The sequence below is a fragment of the Strongylocentrotus purpuratus genome, unplaced genomic scaffold (assembly GCF_000002235.5).
Source record: "Strongylocentrotus purpuratus isolate Spur 01 unplaced genomic scaffold, Spur_5.0 spur5_scaffold_6, whole genome shotgun sequence".
NCBI classification, from domain to species: domain Eukaryota; kingdom Metazoa; phylum Echinodermata; class Echinoidea; order Camarodonta; family Strongylocentrotidae; genus Strongylocentrotus; species Strongylocentrotus purpuratus.
Genome location: NW_022145612.1, coordinates 51,234,714 through 51,251,908, shown reverse-complemented (window position 1 = coordinate 51,251,908; position 17,195 = coordinate 51,234,714). Strand labels below are relative to the sequence as shown.

General features: G+C 38.4%; 1 protein-coding gene across 9 annotated transcripts in view; it reads left to right on the top strand.

The window, feature by feature from the left end:
• Positions 1-14,759, top strand: part of LOC583016 — a 33,833-nt gene extending 19,074 nt beyond the window's left edge. For all 9 annotated transcript variants that reach the window (XM_031000374.1, XM_011684096.2, XM_011684095.2 and 6 more), the window contains 16 exons: positions 532-792; positions 2,379-2,507; positions 2,856-3,110; positions 3,635-3,744; positions 4,109-4,331; positions 5,628-5,741; positions 6,003-6,124; positions 6,612-6,758; positions 7,277-7,465; positions 7,825-8,214; positions 8,660-8,812; positions 9,379-9,503; positions 10,205-10,488; positions 10,927-10,993; positions 11,335-11,534; positions 12,146-14,759. In XM_031000374.1, coding sequence (XP_030856234.1) covers positions 532-792; positions 2,379-2,507; positions 2,856-3,110; positions 3,635-3,744; positions 4,109-4,331; positions 5,628-5,741; positions 6,003-6,124; positions 6,612-6,758; positions 7,277-7,465; positions 7,825-8,214; positions 8,660-8,812; positions 9,379-9,503; positions 10,205-10,488; positions 10,927-10,993; positions 11,335-11,534; positions 12,146-12,522 — 3,146 coding nt within the window. In that variant the 3' untranslated portion in view covers positions 12,523-14,759. The remainder of the gene's footprint in view (positions 1-531; positions 793-2,378; positions 2,508-2,855; positions 3,111-3,634; positions 3,745-4,108; positions 4,332-5,627; positions 5,742-6,002; positions 6,125-6,611; positions 6,759-7,276; positions 7,466-7,824; positions 8,215-8,659; positions 8,813-9,378; positions 9,504-10,204; positions 10,489-10,926; positions 10,994-11,334; positions 11,535-12,145) is intronic.
• Positions 14,760-17,195: the final 2,436 nt, after the last annotated feature.

Here is a 17,195-nt window from a genome sequence, read left to right as displayed (position 1 = left end):
ATCAGCTTAGAAATGGTTTGGCGGTGTAATTTATACAGGGGCGGACCGAGGAGAGCCGGGGGGGGGGGGGTCGGGCCCCGCCCCTAGCCGAAAAATAGGTTTTTAGAAAAGATGGTCATTTTTTTGTGTGTGTGTTCGGTTATTCGGCCGGCCGGCTTAGTCGCCGCTAAATATTCTTCCTCACGAATTGGGCCCACTCCCTTGCCGCCGGCTGGATCCGCCCCTGAACTTATGTTGTTGAATACCAATAATACAAATAAAGAATGTAGACGGAGGTCGTTGCTAGGTTGAACAAACTAATGACTAGATGAGCGGTTGGCCTAGGCAACTTCTGTTCAGAGAAGATGATGGCCTGTTAACGTTTATTGTGCTAGAAAGTTTGCTAGGAATGTTTGACTGAATTATCAATAACTGCTACATAAGCAATACGACTTGACCGACGGAATTCAATTATCATTTCGCACAGGTGTAAACAAATTTCTCTCTCTCTCTCTCTCTCTTTCTCTCTCTGAATCGCCATTTTCGTTTTAGCCTTTGATATCTGTGAGACCCTTGGTCCATGCCCAAGCGTTGCCGAGTGCATCAACGAGATCGACAGTTATACCTGCCAATGTCGTACCGGCTACGAGACCGTGTCGGCGAGCGACGCAGGCTCGGTCGTGTGCAGTGATGTCGATGAATGCAGTTCGTCGACCACTGCGTGCGACCTCAATGCCGTGTGCATCAACACGATAGGGAGCTACGAGTGCGTGTGCGGTGACGGGTATGCCGGAGATGGAATGTCGTGTGAAGGTGAGGATTGCAATCAGAATGAATAATCAGTGACAACTAGTACTACCTGACGACAAACAAAATATGTACTTCACTATACGCCAGTCACACTTATCACACAGACCGAACGAAAAAGTATTCCAAACAACCGAGCTTTTGTCGGTCATCGGTTCGTATGGAATCTGTGTGGCGTTGTGACTTGGGTATTACATTTTCGAGATATGTGTTACTATGGTTCACATAAATATGAAAATAAATTAATTAATTTGGAATGAATAATCTAAAAATGATATGGATTGTATTGATAGATGTTTCATGGCTAAGTACAGGATACTGACATGTGTGCTATTTATGCCGACTCTTAAAGACCATTACATGGATACCATTTGGTATATTACATTCGTTCAAAAATGTGTTTTTATAGTATTGAACATGATTCATCTTACTCGTCATAATCTTTTTACTTTTTGCAATCAGATGAAAGCATTACACGAGGTATGTGAGATGAAGTAGAAGAATAGATCGCAAGCCGCGTATTCATTTTTTGCTTTTGTATTTCAGCTATTTATATTCCCAGATATTGTGTTTATATGCTATTTGTTATTCTATGCGTATTTTTTTCTTCATTTTTGTTTGCTCTTCGTGACTGTTTCCTAGATTTCTTTAGTACATCTTAATATTTTGTTGTGCTGCAAACATATATAACATGATTTACAAAATAACCACTCGGGATGATCAATTGCCATTCATTGCGTAGTATATGTGACACTATTCTACATGTATTATCACTATTGATATCATTGTATGAGAACACTTTCACTAGAGCATAAACAAACATGATTGTATTAACAGCACGAGACATCATTTTGTTTGACGAAACACTGCGTCAGTGAATGGTGCGTGGCACGTGTCATGTGAGTGTGACGTCATATTAAAAGTCATAGCTCAAGAACAGTGCAAACTTTGCGTTGAATTACTGACGCCTGAGTTTTTTACCTTCAGAGGCGTATTAGCATAGGCAATAGGGCGCTTTCGCAAACAAGACGGAAGCAGAGACGACGGGAGAATTCACTCAACCGAGATCAATTAATGTGTGCAGTTCGGATTCTGTCTATTGAAATACTATTATTCTTATCAGGTGAATAAAATAATATGTATTAAGACACTTCACAAAGACTTGTGCATTCAATTTGGTTACATTACGAAAATGGTCTATTGTACGGCGATACAGCTCTTCCGTCGTGTTTAGGGAACGAACGCTATTATGGACTAGAACGGTCGTGAAAATCAACAAGACGGAGAAAATTCTGGTTCGCGCATGCGCATATTGATTGTTTCGCTTACCGGTTACCCTCTTCTTTGCCTTCCGTCGTGTTTGCGAAAGCGCTCTTTATACAGGTTACAAATGAAGACGGGAGCATAGTACAGGACGATGTCGGTTGAGTGAATTCTCCCGTCGTCTTTGCTTTCGTCTTGTTTGTGAAAGCACCCTAGTAACGCAATTGAAACGGCGCTTCATTTTCAACGGGTATAATTAAAATTAAGCATGGGTTTGATCTGTTATGTCACATTTTAAAAATGTAACTCCATAAATTTCTCCCCACCAGCTGTTGACCCCTGCCTCTCATCACCCTGTCAGAACGGAGGGGTCTGTACCTCAGGTGACGGAGCATACCAGTGTGAATGTCCATCGACTTTTACCGGTATCAATTGCAATACAGAGGTGGTTCAGAATGGTAAGTATTTGCAAATTAATGATTTTAAGTACAGTCACAGGATTTTAACTTCAGTGTTTTGCTCTTTTTTGTATCATAGTTCCTTAGTTCCTGTCGACTACAATAGTTATTTTTTACATGTAGGTATCTCTCTCGTTCTCTTTCGCTCTCCCTCTTTCTCGCTCTCTCTCTCTCTCTCTCTCTCTCTCTTTCTCTCTCTCTCTCTCCTTCCCCTTCTCTCTCGCTCTCGCTCTCTCTCTCTCTCTCTCTCTGTCTCTCTGTCTCTCTATCCCCTCTGTCTCTTCTCTCTACAGGGCAATTCTTACTAAAATAAAAGAGAAAATGATCTCAATCACTATTTTATTTCAGAACCCATCGAGGTGATAGGGCATCCCGCTTCCCAAGAGATAGAATACGGCGCCAGTATCAGTCTGTCGTGTGCATTCCAGAACGCCGAGAGCTTCACATGGAAAAAGAAAGACCAAATCCTCTTGGACAATGCTGACCGATCACCACTGGTCATCTCCCCAGCCTTCCCCCTGGACCAGGGCTACTACTCCTGCATTGGTTACGGGGCAGATGGGGATGAGGAGGAGACGAATATAGCCGTGGTTACGATGACAGGTAATTGAATCATGTAATTTGTTTATATTATTTTAAGATTGATTAAAACAGTTGCAAGCACTATCGAAATATCTTCTTAAGCGATATATGTATACCATGTTCGCCAGCTATACTTGAATGCATTATGTAAAAACATCATAATCTCTGCATTTTAAACTATGTCATGCCCGCATGCTGGATTACGGGCAAATTCTTCGCAAGCATTTACCCATCTAACAATTCTAAAAGCAGAAAACATTTCATTTTTCGTTAGGATACTTCTGCAGTTCTGCTTCTTTGATTGCAATGAGTGTGATATTGTGGTACTTTTTAGCATGCGTTCCAAAAATGAGCAGATGAATACGATTGTGCTAATCTGCTCCGAAATACTTCAAAAACACCATGATCATAATTCTGAAAGGCATATCCAATTTTGGAAGTGCATTTTATCCTAGTAACATAATTTGTTCATTGATCTTATTAAACTTTGATTAATTCATACTGTGAATGATCTTAAACAACTTCTTTTCATTATGTCTTCAAAGGTGTAACAAATTACATAGTTACTGCTTCATTCGACCTAATATATGAAGATAGTTTGGCGGATCCCAATTCAGCTTATTTCATCGAAACAGCAGCAATAATACAGAATTTTGTGAGTATGAAGTGTCACTATTTTCTTCACTGTGGTGATCTCTAGTAAATTTAATTTATTGAATGAGCAGATTTACAGATATCTTCATTGTTAAGTTCCTGAAAAGTTCCTGAAAATAGATCCCCTTAAAAAGCTGTGCTTCAAGTGAAGAATGAAAGGCATAACATTTGGAACTAAAAATATGTTCCAAATAACCGATCTAAAATTATTATTGGCAAGCAAGTAAATAAAATGGGTCTTTAATGTGAGAGAAAATGAAATCAAGTTCGTATGCTGCATTCTAAATATAAATTAGCAATTAAAAAGGTAAGGGATACAATTAATGAACATAACGTTAAGTAACATGACCCAATTTCCTTCCCAGGTTAATATCGGTCTTCAGAACACTGCTGGGTTTTCGTCACCGCCGGAAGCACGTGTTGATGCGCTGACTGCAGGCATCGTCGTCGCCGAGATCATTGTCTTCGTGACTAACGGAACAGACAACGAACTTCTACAGCTGTCCCTGATTCAGAATGCCCTTCTATCACAAGCCGAGGACTCAGATGGATTTATGGATCCAGACCTAGTGACTGTGATGAGTACAAGTAAGTGATTTACACTTAATACAATGTTACCAACTAACGGCGTGGCAAAGTGACTTGATAAAAGGATAGCAAACAACAGGGAAACAATTGTCTTGATAACTAGTCAATAACCAAAGGGTTATCGAATGACTTGATAAATGGTCAACAACCAACAGGGTGATGAAGTGACCATAAAATGGTCAACAACCAACAGGGTATGAAAGTGACTTGATAAATGGTCAACAACCAACATGATAGTGACTTGATAATGGTCAACAACCAACAGGGTATGAAAGTGACTTGATAAATAGTCAACAACTAACAGAGTACCGAAGTGACTTGATAAATGGTCAACAACCAACAGGGTGACGAAGTGACTTATTAAATGGTCACCAACCAACAGGGTATCGAAGTGACTTTATAAATGGTCAACAACCAACAGGGTGACGAAGTGACTTGATAAATGGTCACCAGCCAACAGGGTGACGAAGTGACTTGATAATGGTCAACAACCAACAGGGTATGAAAGTGACTTGATAAATGGTCAACAACCAACAGGGTATGAAAGTGACTTGATAAATAATCAACAACTAACAGAGTATCGAAGTGACTTGATAAATGGTCAACAACCAACAGGGTGACGAAGTGACTTTATAAATGGTCACCAACCAACAGAGTACCGAAGTGACTTATTAAATGGTCAACAACCAACAGGGTGACGAAGTGACTTGATAAATAGTCAACAACTAACAGAGTACCGAAGTGACTTATTAAATGGTCAACAACCAACAGGGTGACGAAGTGACTTTATAAATGGTTACCAACCAACAGGGTATCGAAGTGACTTTATAAATGGTCAACAACCAACAGAGTGACGAAGTGACTTGATAAATGGTCACCAGCCAACAGGGTGACGAAGTGACTTTATAAATGGTCAACTACTAACAGGGTGACGAAGTAACTTGATAAATGGTCACCAGCCAACAGGGTGACGAAGTGCCTTTATAAATGGTCACCAGCCAACAGTGTGACGAAGTGACTTTATAAATGGTCAACAGCTAACAGGGCGACGAAGAGACTTGATAAATGTTCAACAACCAACAGGGTGACGAAGTGACTTTATAAATGGTCAACAACCAACAGGGTGACGAAGTGACATGATAAATGGTCAATAACCAATAGGGTGACGAAGTGACTTTATAGATAACAATCACCATAAATGACTCGGACCACAAAATATATTATTTCACTCTGTGCAAACATCGGAACTCTTAGTCTTGAAGATAACAAAACCATTCTTGTTTTTCTCTTTCCCAGCGACATGCCCTTACCTCACCTGGATGTCTCCCTATGGTGCTGAAAACTTTACGACAGGACCCGTCGACTCCGAAGCCTTCTCCACTGGATTATGCTCGCCATATAAACTTAATTGTATGTATCAGACCTAATTTCTCCTAGTATCGGTAATACAATGTAACAATTGTGAGCTTTAATGCATAACAAATTCATCTAAATTAGTGAAATAACCTGCCCAGATTTTGTCCATTATGGTTAGGTTTTGAGTCGGTTTGGCGGACGATGTGACCGAGCTGCAATCTTGAGTAAATAAACAATACATTCGTTTTCATGCTACTGTTGTAATTTCAAACCCTTGTTTTTATAATATCATGTCTGGTCTGTTTTTATATGTAGATGGCCAGCCTATCGGCAGAGCTCGGTGTGTAGGAGACGGTCTGTCACCGAGCTACTGGGATCCTGTAGATAACTGTGGAAGAAATCTGACAGCTGATGAACGTCTGATTGTACTAGAAGATGTGAGTTTGATGCAACATTTATATCTATCATTCTAGAGCCAAAACATACAATGCTCATATTTCATTAATCTTTCATCTCACCGTAAACAAAATTATTCCGCATTCAAATAGCATGCATTCTTTTTCACCACTTAATTATGTACAGAATGGGAAAATATTCTTTGTTTCACGCCAAAACATTGAAAATATTAATAAGAGCATCGTTTCATAAAACCGCCATAAGTATATGTTCGCCGACATCCTATTCAAAAGCGTGTTTGCATGTTTCAGTAAGACGTCAGCGAAAACGTTTTTAAGACAAGCTGCCCAGGTCTACCTTATTTTAAGGCTTAGCTCGATGTCTATGGTTCAGACACCTTCCTCAGACGTTTTCCGGTAAACTGAAGAATGTATCTGAGCCATAGAAGTCGAAATTGTCACTGTCGAATGTGTCATACAACTCATTACCCATGACTCACTTTGATAATCTATTGCGATTTCATTTTAGACTCCGGTAACGATAGACAACGTTGCCGACATCGCTGAAGCCACATCAGATCTGACATCATCCACCGAGTCATTGACATCTGAAGGCGTTGCGTCTGCATCGAGGTTGCTTCAGGACATCGCCGAAGCCGGATCACCAGAGCCAGCGGTAAGCGTTCCCGAGTGTGTCTAAAAGATTTCTGTAATGAACATAATTGGAATAAGTATAGTGTTACAGTCACAAGGGTACGGAGACAAGTGTCCCTAATAACATTTCCAAAAAAGAGGAGAAAGTCAAAGTCTCATCTACGGTCTCGCATTTGTAATACCTTGTATTTACCAATGCTCTCCATAGCACAAAGGTCCCTCATTTGGCTTGATTGACGTCACTCCACTCGGGTAGGGTAAGTCGTAAATTCCGTCAGACGAATTGAAGAGAAATGTGACTTTCAGTTTTGCTCAAAGACAGAATCAGCATAAGTCTTCATATATTAATACAAGCTAAAATATATACCAACTTGCCGACATGCTTACTGATTCGCCAATTCAAATTTTGAGGAGGGGAGTAACATCCTGCCACTCCCTTCCCTCTAGTGAAACATGACAGATTAGACAGCATTGAATGTAGCCCTTTTAGCTCGTTTCCTTTTGTAAATCGCTTTACTTTATCAACCTGCATTTCAACAGGTCTGTGTCTTTGTGATTGAGACCGTACAAAACATTCTGAGTGCTTCTCCAGATGAACTTGCCGGTGCGCAGACTGATAGTGGAGCGACAAGCCGTGCCATCGCCTCTCTAGAGGATCAGCTTTTCCTTGTAGACGTCACCGCTTCGAATGGCACATTCACTAGGGTTGAAGATAATTTAGCTGTCCAGGTATTAAATTATCACCACTACTGTGATTATTTATTAACAACAAGTGTGTTTCAATTCATGTGAGAAATGGAACATCAAATTCTGATCACATAGAAAACGGAGAAAAACGTAAGAACCGTAGCAAACACAGATTGCATATTGTTTAGTTTTAATGTTATGGAATGAATTCGACGGAATTTGACTCATCTGCCCTATTAAAGCCAATATTCTGTTGAAATCTGTCGATGTCGTTCGTGGAATATTTAAATAATTTTTGTCGTATTCCAGTACAAACTACAAAGTATGTTCACAAGAATAATGTTGTAAATGCTATATTTCATATTAGTTGAATAATAGTTCATATCTACTTAATTAAACAGATAATAGAACTTTCACCCGATACGCTTCGATCTGGCCTCTCTGCTTCGTTAACCGTCAGTGAGGGCTCCGACAAACTAGCCTCAGACGCTTTCCAACTGATTGTTGGAAAGGAATCTGTGGTCGACGAGGATGACGATGACGAACCTGATGCCCTCATCGCACTCCCGTCTGAAATCGGCGACATCATAAGTACCGGTGACAATGTGAGGTGTTCATTCACTACGTTCGCTGATCCCGCGTTGTTCCAGTCTCCTAGCCTAGCTGTGAACGAGAACAGCACTGGTTCATACAGAGCAGCGAACTCGCCGGTAATCTCAGCCACTGTTGGAGGATCGGTCATCAATGGATTAACAGAACCCGTTATCGTTTCATTCAAACCGCTCAATAGTGTAAGGAAATACTTGGCTTTAACTAAACTATCAAATTGAATGATAAAAATACAATTCTTACAAGTCACTTTCTATATTTAGGGTAATTATTACCAGGAGTCATCTTCAAAGATTTACAATTTAATGTAGAGTTGTAGACGAACGTTAAGGGGAGGTGTGTAGGGATGATATCCCTCAACGTCAGCAAATATCACATCTTATAACGTTATAGCCAAAACAGTCGCCCCGCAACCCTTCCTTCCCATTCAGCGACTTCCCTTAACCTGTCATTTAAAAATATATAATTTCATGATTCTCTTTCCTTATTTTAAGTATGAGCAGGTGAATATTCACGCATTGTAGGTAAACATCTAGCAACCTAAGGTATTTGGTACCTTCTCCTGAGAGGTTAGAGGCCTTAAGATATACTTTAACCAATCCTGATCCTCTACTCTTACTATTCTAGAACGCTACAAATGCAACCTGTGTGTTCTGGGATTTTGAAGCCAATAACGGGACTGGTGATTGGTCAACAGAAGGATGTAGTCTGAGTAATACAAGCACCGATTCCAGACCAGTATGCCAATGCGACCATCTCACTAACTTCGCTGTTCTTATGGTAAAGATTAGTGTGATCAGTCTTTGGTTTTTATTCCCTGGAACAGTTGTATACATACCAGACAGGTTTTTATATACAAACTTGAAACATTACACATGTTTTTCATGCATATATACCTTTGCCTACAATTAAAATTGTTTTGAAGATATCGTACATAAAGGGTAAACAAGTTAGAAGTATGGTGATGTTAGTGTGCACGATGTTTTTCTTCTTTCTTTTTTTTAAGAATGTGATTGATTGAAAATACAAGAGAGCCAGCAAGATGATGAATTTCGCCAATGCAGAAACCAATACAATTTCAGATTTGGAAGTTAAATGTTAGATGTATGTCGATGCATGATAAAAAGCTATACAATCTGTTAATTTGTATTGAAAAATAATATCTCATTTTACTCCTATCTCGCTCTCTCTCTCTCTCTCTCTCTCTCTCTTCTCTCTCTCTCTCTCTGTGTCTCCATCTTTCTCTCTCTCTTTTCTTCCTTCGTCTTCCCCCTCTTTTTCTCCCGTTCTTTTCACTTCTCTCTCTCTCTCTACCTGCATATCTTTCATCTTGTTTTCTACCATAGGACATCTACGGTGGTTCTACGTTGTCTGATAAAGAGGACTACATCTTGGAGATTCTCAGCTATGTCGGTTGTTCCATGTCTGTTGTTGGACTGGTCATCACCATCATAACGTATTTGAGTAATAGGTCAGTTGACTCAGTTTCTAATTATTTTAATTTCCCTCTCCTTTTCTCACTCTCTCTCTTCATAATTCAGTAAGTTTGATTAATAGTAAATATCCCTATAGTAATCAAAAAGCCGAATTCATTGGGACGCATTTCAGTTTTTTGCCTTCCTCTCAGAATAAACTGCAAGCCGAAATCGAACTTTCAGTTCAAGCGGTTACTTCATTCCTGCATTTACTCCGATGATGTATGCCTCTCTTCAACGCTAGTTTTCAATTTTAGAAGTTCAAGACATATCTTCATATTGATATTTCTACCTATTTCTCCAGAACCGAGTCGAAAATCCGAACGTTTCAAATTTATTCAGTTCCTATTACATACCTGGACCAAATTTTCTATGTATTAAAGTGAACTAAAAAATAAATTGAATAAAATGTAACAGAACGAAAAAGAGACATTCATTTAAATCAGCATGATATTCGTACAAATATAATATGAAGAAAGATCTTGTTGGTGATCTAAATGTAATATTTGAATTAAGGCATTTGCTATTTCTCTGAAACTATGACTGTGTGATCATATAAACCCAGAGATGTTTTTTTTTTCAGGAAGTTTCTCATCTGTTTTCTGTTGAGCATATACACACAATGTACAGATCACGAATTCAAGAAATGCAAACCTTTACTCACTGTTTCACCATAATGTTCTTGTTCCTCCTCTAGAAAATTTCGCATGAAGAATCCCAACCAGATCCTACTCTGTCTCTGCTTCTCCTTACTCGGTCTCTACGTCACCTTCCTGGCCATGATCGCTCTCGACGCCGAGAGTGGCGTGGTCGAGGTCGACGTCGTTCCTTGTAGCATTGTAGCAGGGTTGTTGCACTTTTTCACGCTGTCGTCGCTGGCTTGGATGTGCGTCGAGGGTTTCAACATGTATCTCATGTTTGTGCGGGTCGTGGATAGTTACGTCTCGAATTTCATCCTCAAGGCATCATTTTGTGCATGGGGTAAGCAGAAATAGGATCCATATTTTTGTTGGTTTAATTGCAAAAAAGTAATATCAGCGATCATGCATTGTATTTTTCATCAACAAATTAAAGATATTTGATGTTATACTAAACCTTGCATTTAGAATTTAAATAAATACCATTTGATCGTTAACGTTTATTATTCATTACCTGCATAATCTTTTTTCTTTCTCTCTTTTTATTGATAACGTATTTAAGTGATGCTGACATGTTGTCATTTACCTACTATTGCCTTCCCATGTTTGTCCATAATTGAATTAAATTCGTTAATTTTCACAACATTTGATTTGAAGAGGTGCGAATTGTCAATGAATTGCGATACATTACACCGCAAAAGATGACAATTCCTTCTCCAAATACTTGATGTGCTGAAACAGTTTTGTTGGTGCTCATCGTTTTTAAACTATTTTCTTTCAGGTTTACCTGCAATCGTAGTGTTCATTACAGCAGGAGTCACAAGGGAAACATACGCACAGACAGATTTGTAAGTCTGACTGATAATAATGATGATGATGATGGTGGTCGTGATGTTGATGAACATGGTGACGATGAAGATGATGATGTTACCTGTGAAGATGATAACGGTAACACTGATGAGGTGATGATGAGAAGGAGGAGGAGAAGGAGGATGGTGGTGGTGATGATCATGGTGGTGGTGGTGATGATGATGATGATGATGATAATTAATGATGATGTTATAATGATGATCATCATCGTACTCGTCATATTCTATTTTCGTTACATATACCCAACAAATATATCGACATCGGAATGGCAAACAAACATCCCACCATCTTTACATTTGTGAACCATCTTCTTTCCCAGCTGTTTCGTGAGTCTCTGGCCCCAGGTGGGTGGTCTCTTGATACCAATTGGTCTCATCCTCCTCTTCAACTTGGTTGTCTTTGTGCTGGTCATGAAGCGACTCACTAAGACGGTCAGGGGTAAGCAACAGAATGAGAAGGCCGAGCGACGTCAACGAGTTCGACGATTCCAAAACGCCGTATGCATTCTCCTCCTCATGGGTGAGTTCAAGGAATTGTTAGAAGCACACCTTCATCGAATAGCTTTATCCCGATTGCAGACAATAACAATTGTTGTGATCTTTCTTTCATACAAATCGATTGGAATACTCTAACTTACCCGGTGAAATTAATCCTCGACAAAGATACGTTGAAAATAGAAGTCCATAACCACCTCTCTGTTCTGTATGGAATGTACATAAATTTAAATGATTAGTTGTCATATTCATATTTCATTATCACAACGCTTGAAGCGAATTCTCTTTAAACATTTCACAAATCACGTAGTGAAAGTATGTAATTTAATATTTGTGTTAATGTAAATGTAAGTACTTTGCACAAGTCCTGATTTAGAAGAGAACTTGCTGCAATAAATAGTTGGGGTTTTTCTCTTAAATTTAACAGGTGTCCTTTTTAAAATCAACTTTTAAAATACCCATTGATATAAAGTTAGGTAAACTTTTCCATAAGTTAAGTGCATAGACCGATGAAATGATTATGATTGTAAATGCCATTTTTCTACTGTTGAGCCGCTGAACTTACGAGATATTGGATGATTCTCATTTTTTTTTAATTACTACGCATTTTCTCATTGTGTCTGTCTTTTTGTACAGGATTAACGTGGTCAGTAGGATACCTGTCGTTGATCCAAGCAACTAGCGTGGTCGTCCAGGGAATCTTCACCGTGCTCAACTCCCTTCAGGGTTATTTCATCTTCATGCTCTACTGCGTGCGTCAACCCCAAGTTCGACGCCAATGGCGGGCCCAATTCAGCTGCTGCCTCCCCGAGTCTCTGCGGGTCTCTCTTGATTCTTCGACGTCTCGCTTCTCGTCGACGATGAATACCCGTACGACCACGACGTGGAAACCCAACAACCAACCCTCCAAAAAGGGCTTGAACACCATCTCCAAGTTCAACCCCAATTCGGTACCGACTTCGACGACGGAAAAAAATCTAGGGAGTCGGATGTATGATAATGACAGGTTCTAAGAAGAGTCATATACCGCAAGATTGGCTTCTGGAAGCCAGAAGGGCGTTACTGCTTTCTAACAGCATATGACCCAATATCCTTCTGGCTCGCAACAGACGAAATGTCCTTTGTCAGTTCATTATTGTCCTAGGATATATCGATACATGAACAAAGAAAAAGAAATACACAATCCTACGAATGAAGCTCAACATATATACTTAACAAATATAATTGCATATGAATATAGATATAGAAATTAACAGACTTCATTTACACTCTGTAGGCCAGGGTGTTATTTACATATTGGACAGGGAGGGGAGGTTTTAGGTCGGCTGATTTACAAATTTGCATACAACTACATTGCCCGACAAAGATTTTGATTTAAATGATGATGTTGCTCCCCCCCCCCCCATCCCGCCCCCCCCCCCCCCCAAAAAAAAACACCCACGTCCTCCTGTTCTTAGCTATGCATTTTATTTTCAGTGACTACCTTTCACAAGAGTAGACTATATTAAGTATAAAGAAGGTCAATAGCTGGAACTGCACATGTTATGTGATTTCCTTTTAGCCTGAGCTCTTTCTGTGCCATACATTGTCAGTGGCATCATTGAGAGAAAGTCGTAGGTTCAGGAATATGTTATAACTGTCACATATAAATACGCATATGTTATCACGTTCTTGATTTCATTCAAGTTTCGACTGTAATGTTTAATTTTTAATGTGTGAGGTGATTTGACGATAATGTTTGTCAGTATAAACCATCTCAGCAAGTCTTTCTACTTTTGTAGACTTTCTACTTTCTACTTTCTCTCCCCCTCTTTTAATCTATCTCTTATTCCTTTTTCTATTTTTCTATCAATAAAATTGTCATCTTTACCAGTTCAATTTTGTTTAAACTCTAAAAGGACATGTAACACATTAAACGAAGTGGAGTATTTGTGTAAAATGTTCTGTACAGATCTTATGCTGTGTATGAAAAAATGCAAAGATTCATTAAAAATCTGCACCTCTACTCGTTAGAGACGATAACGTTTTTATTTAACCTTTATCTTCAAAAATATGGATTTCATTCAGTTTATAATTTTATCTTAGTATTCAACGGGTTGATTAAATTTTGAAATGGTGCTAATGTTTGTTTGCATTATTTCAGGTACTATTTCACGGACTATTTAATTTGTTGATGGTAAGTGTTATTTCGGACAAAGCAGTGGTTTTATTGCACATTTTTTAGACCTTTTTGACTTGGGTTTCAAATTGGCGTACGTGACAATTCTGTTTTATGAATACATTTAAAACATGCTTAGAGTTTAACTCTAACAGTTAACATTACACCTGATAAATGTTCAATAAAAATGAAGTATTGTAACGTATCGTTTTATTACAGCATTATACACTTATACAGAATATTAATAATCATCAATTACGGACATTATTCGATTTCGCAATTTGTATTATAATTTTATTTACTTTCCGATTAATTTATAGGCAATCATTATACATTTTTAATTAAACCACGAATGTATTTTAGGTCCTCATAGTTATCATCTCGCGAAGATATCTACAGGCCAATGACAAGTATATTTTCATTATTTGAAAGAAATTTAGACAATCAGTTTATGTTTATCGATGCTATATGACAACAATTGCAACATTTTGATAATTGTTCATTATTCAAGGATGTAGCTGTTACTCTTCCTGCTCTTCAATATAACTTTATTTCTTGATTAAAGGCATGCAGGGTATTCTACTGACACTACTTCATATTAACCTATAATGCCATCTGCTATTCATAATGTCCCTATGTGTCGACAGCCATGTCCCACAATGCATCACCAACTGCATGGTGCGCGCGTGATGATGATTTTATACATTTTTTTTATTTCGGAAATCGCTCTATGTACGGGGAAGCGATGACGGTAAAATACCCTGCCATTAAAAATTACCCCGCAGAAAAATTTGATGATGATTAAGTTAAATAAGCGGCACATTTCTTACGCATTAATGTTTGTATGTTTTAATTTAGTAAGTATCGACAATATATGTTGAATATGCAATGTAGAACTGTTATATATCATACCACTCTGTCAAACCAGCTTTCAACTTGAAAAATATTGATCAGTAGTGATAATTATTACATTTGAAATGAAAATATGATAATTGATAATACATTTTTAATTTAAAATGATACTTGGTATCTTAAATAGGCAATAGAATGTTAATTTATTGAAAATAAAATAGAACTATATTATAAACAAAATATAAGTATGCTTTGTCTCTGTTTCTAAGAATGTTGTATTGTACAAGAACTTCGGTCAATGATTTGCAAAAATTTGTAAATATTTCAACTGCCATAGATAAAAACACAAAGACTATTCTTTTAAGAGTGATTATCCTACCCTAAACATTTCCTTGAAAGGCTGTGAAATTGAATTTAAATACAATTTAAAGACATGGACAAACATAGAGAGATTCCAAAAGGTGAGAAGACTGTCCATGAATTTGCAGTAATATGGGTACTTTTGGCCTTCAAAAAGAATGATTATGCTACCCCTAGAATCTCTTTCAAAGGATGTAAATTCAGATTAGTATGAAATTGGGATACATGGACTACCATATGATATGGTCCATATCATGAACTCGTATACCTAAGGAGACCTTGCATTAGTTTGGAGCAATATGCCTCCTATTTGTTGATAAGGCGATCCGTCCTTTGGCCAAAACTGCGCAGGCGCATTCCACGGAAATAAACGGAGCGTCTTTCAAAGTAGGGAGGGGCGGAGGCTCCAACAAAAAAAAAGGTACTTTCTGGAGGAAAAAAAGGGGGCACCTTCAAAAGGGAAACCTCCAAGCGAAAAGTATACTATGTTTAGACATTGGAAGGCCCTTATACCCCAAAATTGATTATGGTTTGACGTCTTTTGTGACCTTGGAACCATGATGCAACGGAGAAAATATTAAAAAAGACACCTATGAATCCTTAGACTATTTAGTAAAGTACCTAAAAAGGAAGTACTTACAGAAAAACACGAGAGAAAGTGTCAATGTGAGTCATAATATAACCAAGCATCTTGCCGGATACAAATAAAAATATTGACAAGGTTCTTTCTATACAATCTTGGCTTCGTTAGGCTTCTAAGTGATAGTATGTGGTTGTATGGTGGCATCGATGAATCCACTTCAATACAAGTATCATTTCCTTGTCAAGTAGGTTGAAGTCTTAACACATCTAGTCTCAAGAGGGCAGGGTATATTGACTGGTTGCCATATCGTTTTTTTAATAACAAACGAGATACAAATATGAATTTCTAGCTTTCTGCAGCATTTTGGGTATCTTTATTTTTTTCTGCGAGATGTTTGGAACCGGGCTCTGCCGCGGAACTTCAGGCATGACGAAACGTGATTTTCGTTGCATTACAGAAGTGTTTTTAGACTAATAAATCACCAAGATGATTAACAGAGGATCATGACTGGGATTCGTACCCGGGGGTCTCAGTCATGTAGAAAAACTGTAAGCATGCGTGACCATAGGTTTTCCAGACACCCCCTAAACGAGGATTTCTTCTTAAACTAAAATACACCCTAAATGAGGATTTCGCGTGGTCTTTCTCCGAATTCACACCCTAACAGGGTATTTCAAAAAAGTGTACTCCTAAACAATTATTGTAAAATTGTAACCCTTGAGCATTTTGAAGTGCGATAGGGATTACGATTTAAGTTGTTGGCAGCGTAAAATAAATCAAATTGCGCTTCTGATGTGAAATTAACAAAGTAAACATTTATTTCAATAGAGAATCAACCTGTAGCCTACACTTCCAAATGGGTTTAATGCACAGCCATCATATTAAGTCCTATCTTTGAAAAAAAATATATCGGTATCGTTGGCATCCATATTGATCTACTGATGATCTTAAGATCGTTTCAAACCGACTCGCGCTAGATATTCGCTACATGACTCTCCCGTGGCTGTCGGCCACACAGGAGCAAACCCCGAGGGCTAGAAAATAACCCTAAACGCGTATACAGGCGCGTACAGCAGGATTTTGAATCATTTTGAAAAAGTACCCTTTTTCATGAAAATGGCCCAATGAAAATGGATGTTTGCGAACACCTTAATGTCCAATTAAAAAAAAACACCCCTTCATATGCATTTTCTTTGTGACGTATGCTAACAGTAGACTAATTGTATTTGACTGAGACCCCTGGGACTCGTATTGAGGTCATCGTTAGAAATATATTCGACATCCTGAGAATCGCAATGATCTTGACAAAAGATCACTGCTATCTCTGATCATTGATATCTGGAGGTACGATTCAAGCAAAGTGAAAATTTAATTTATTTTACAATACATGTATAATAGTGAAACTAGCACAGGAAATGAAATACTACGCCACTTAAGTGACAAAACATGATGGAAAATAGAAATAGGTACTTCGATGATGTGCCGTGACGATGTTTTAATATGACAAAATTATCGGAAGAAGGAAAATATTCCCTTCTTCAAATCGGCCCAATCATGTGCACGCACTTTTCATCACAACCTGCTTCAAAACATTATTTCCGTTATACACCATCGAGTTCAGGAACTATTATCATCGAATGCAGACAATGGTCAAAACAGTCCTTGTGATACTTCACCGTCTTTAACGAATCAACGCAATACTCTCAGCTACTGAGAGGAAAACCTATCTGACA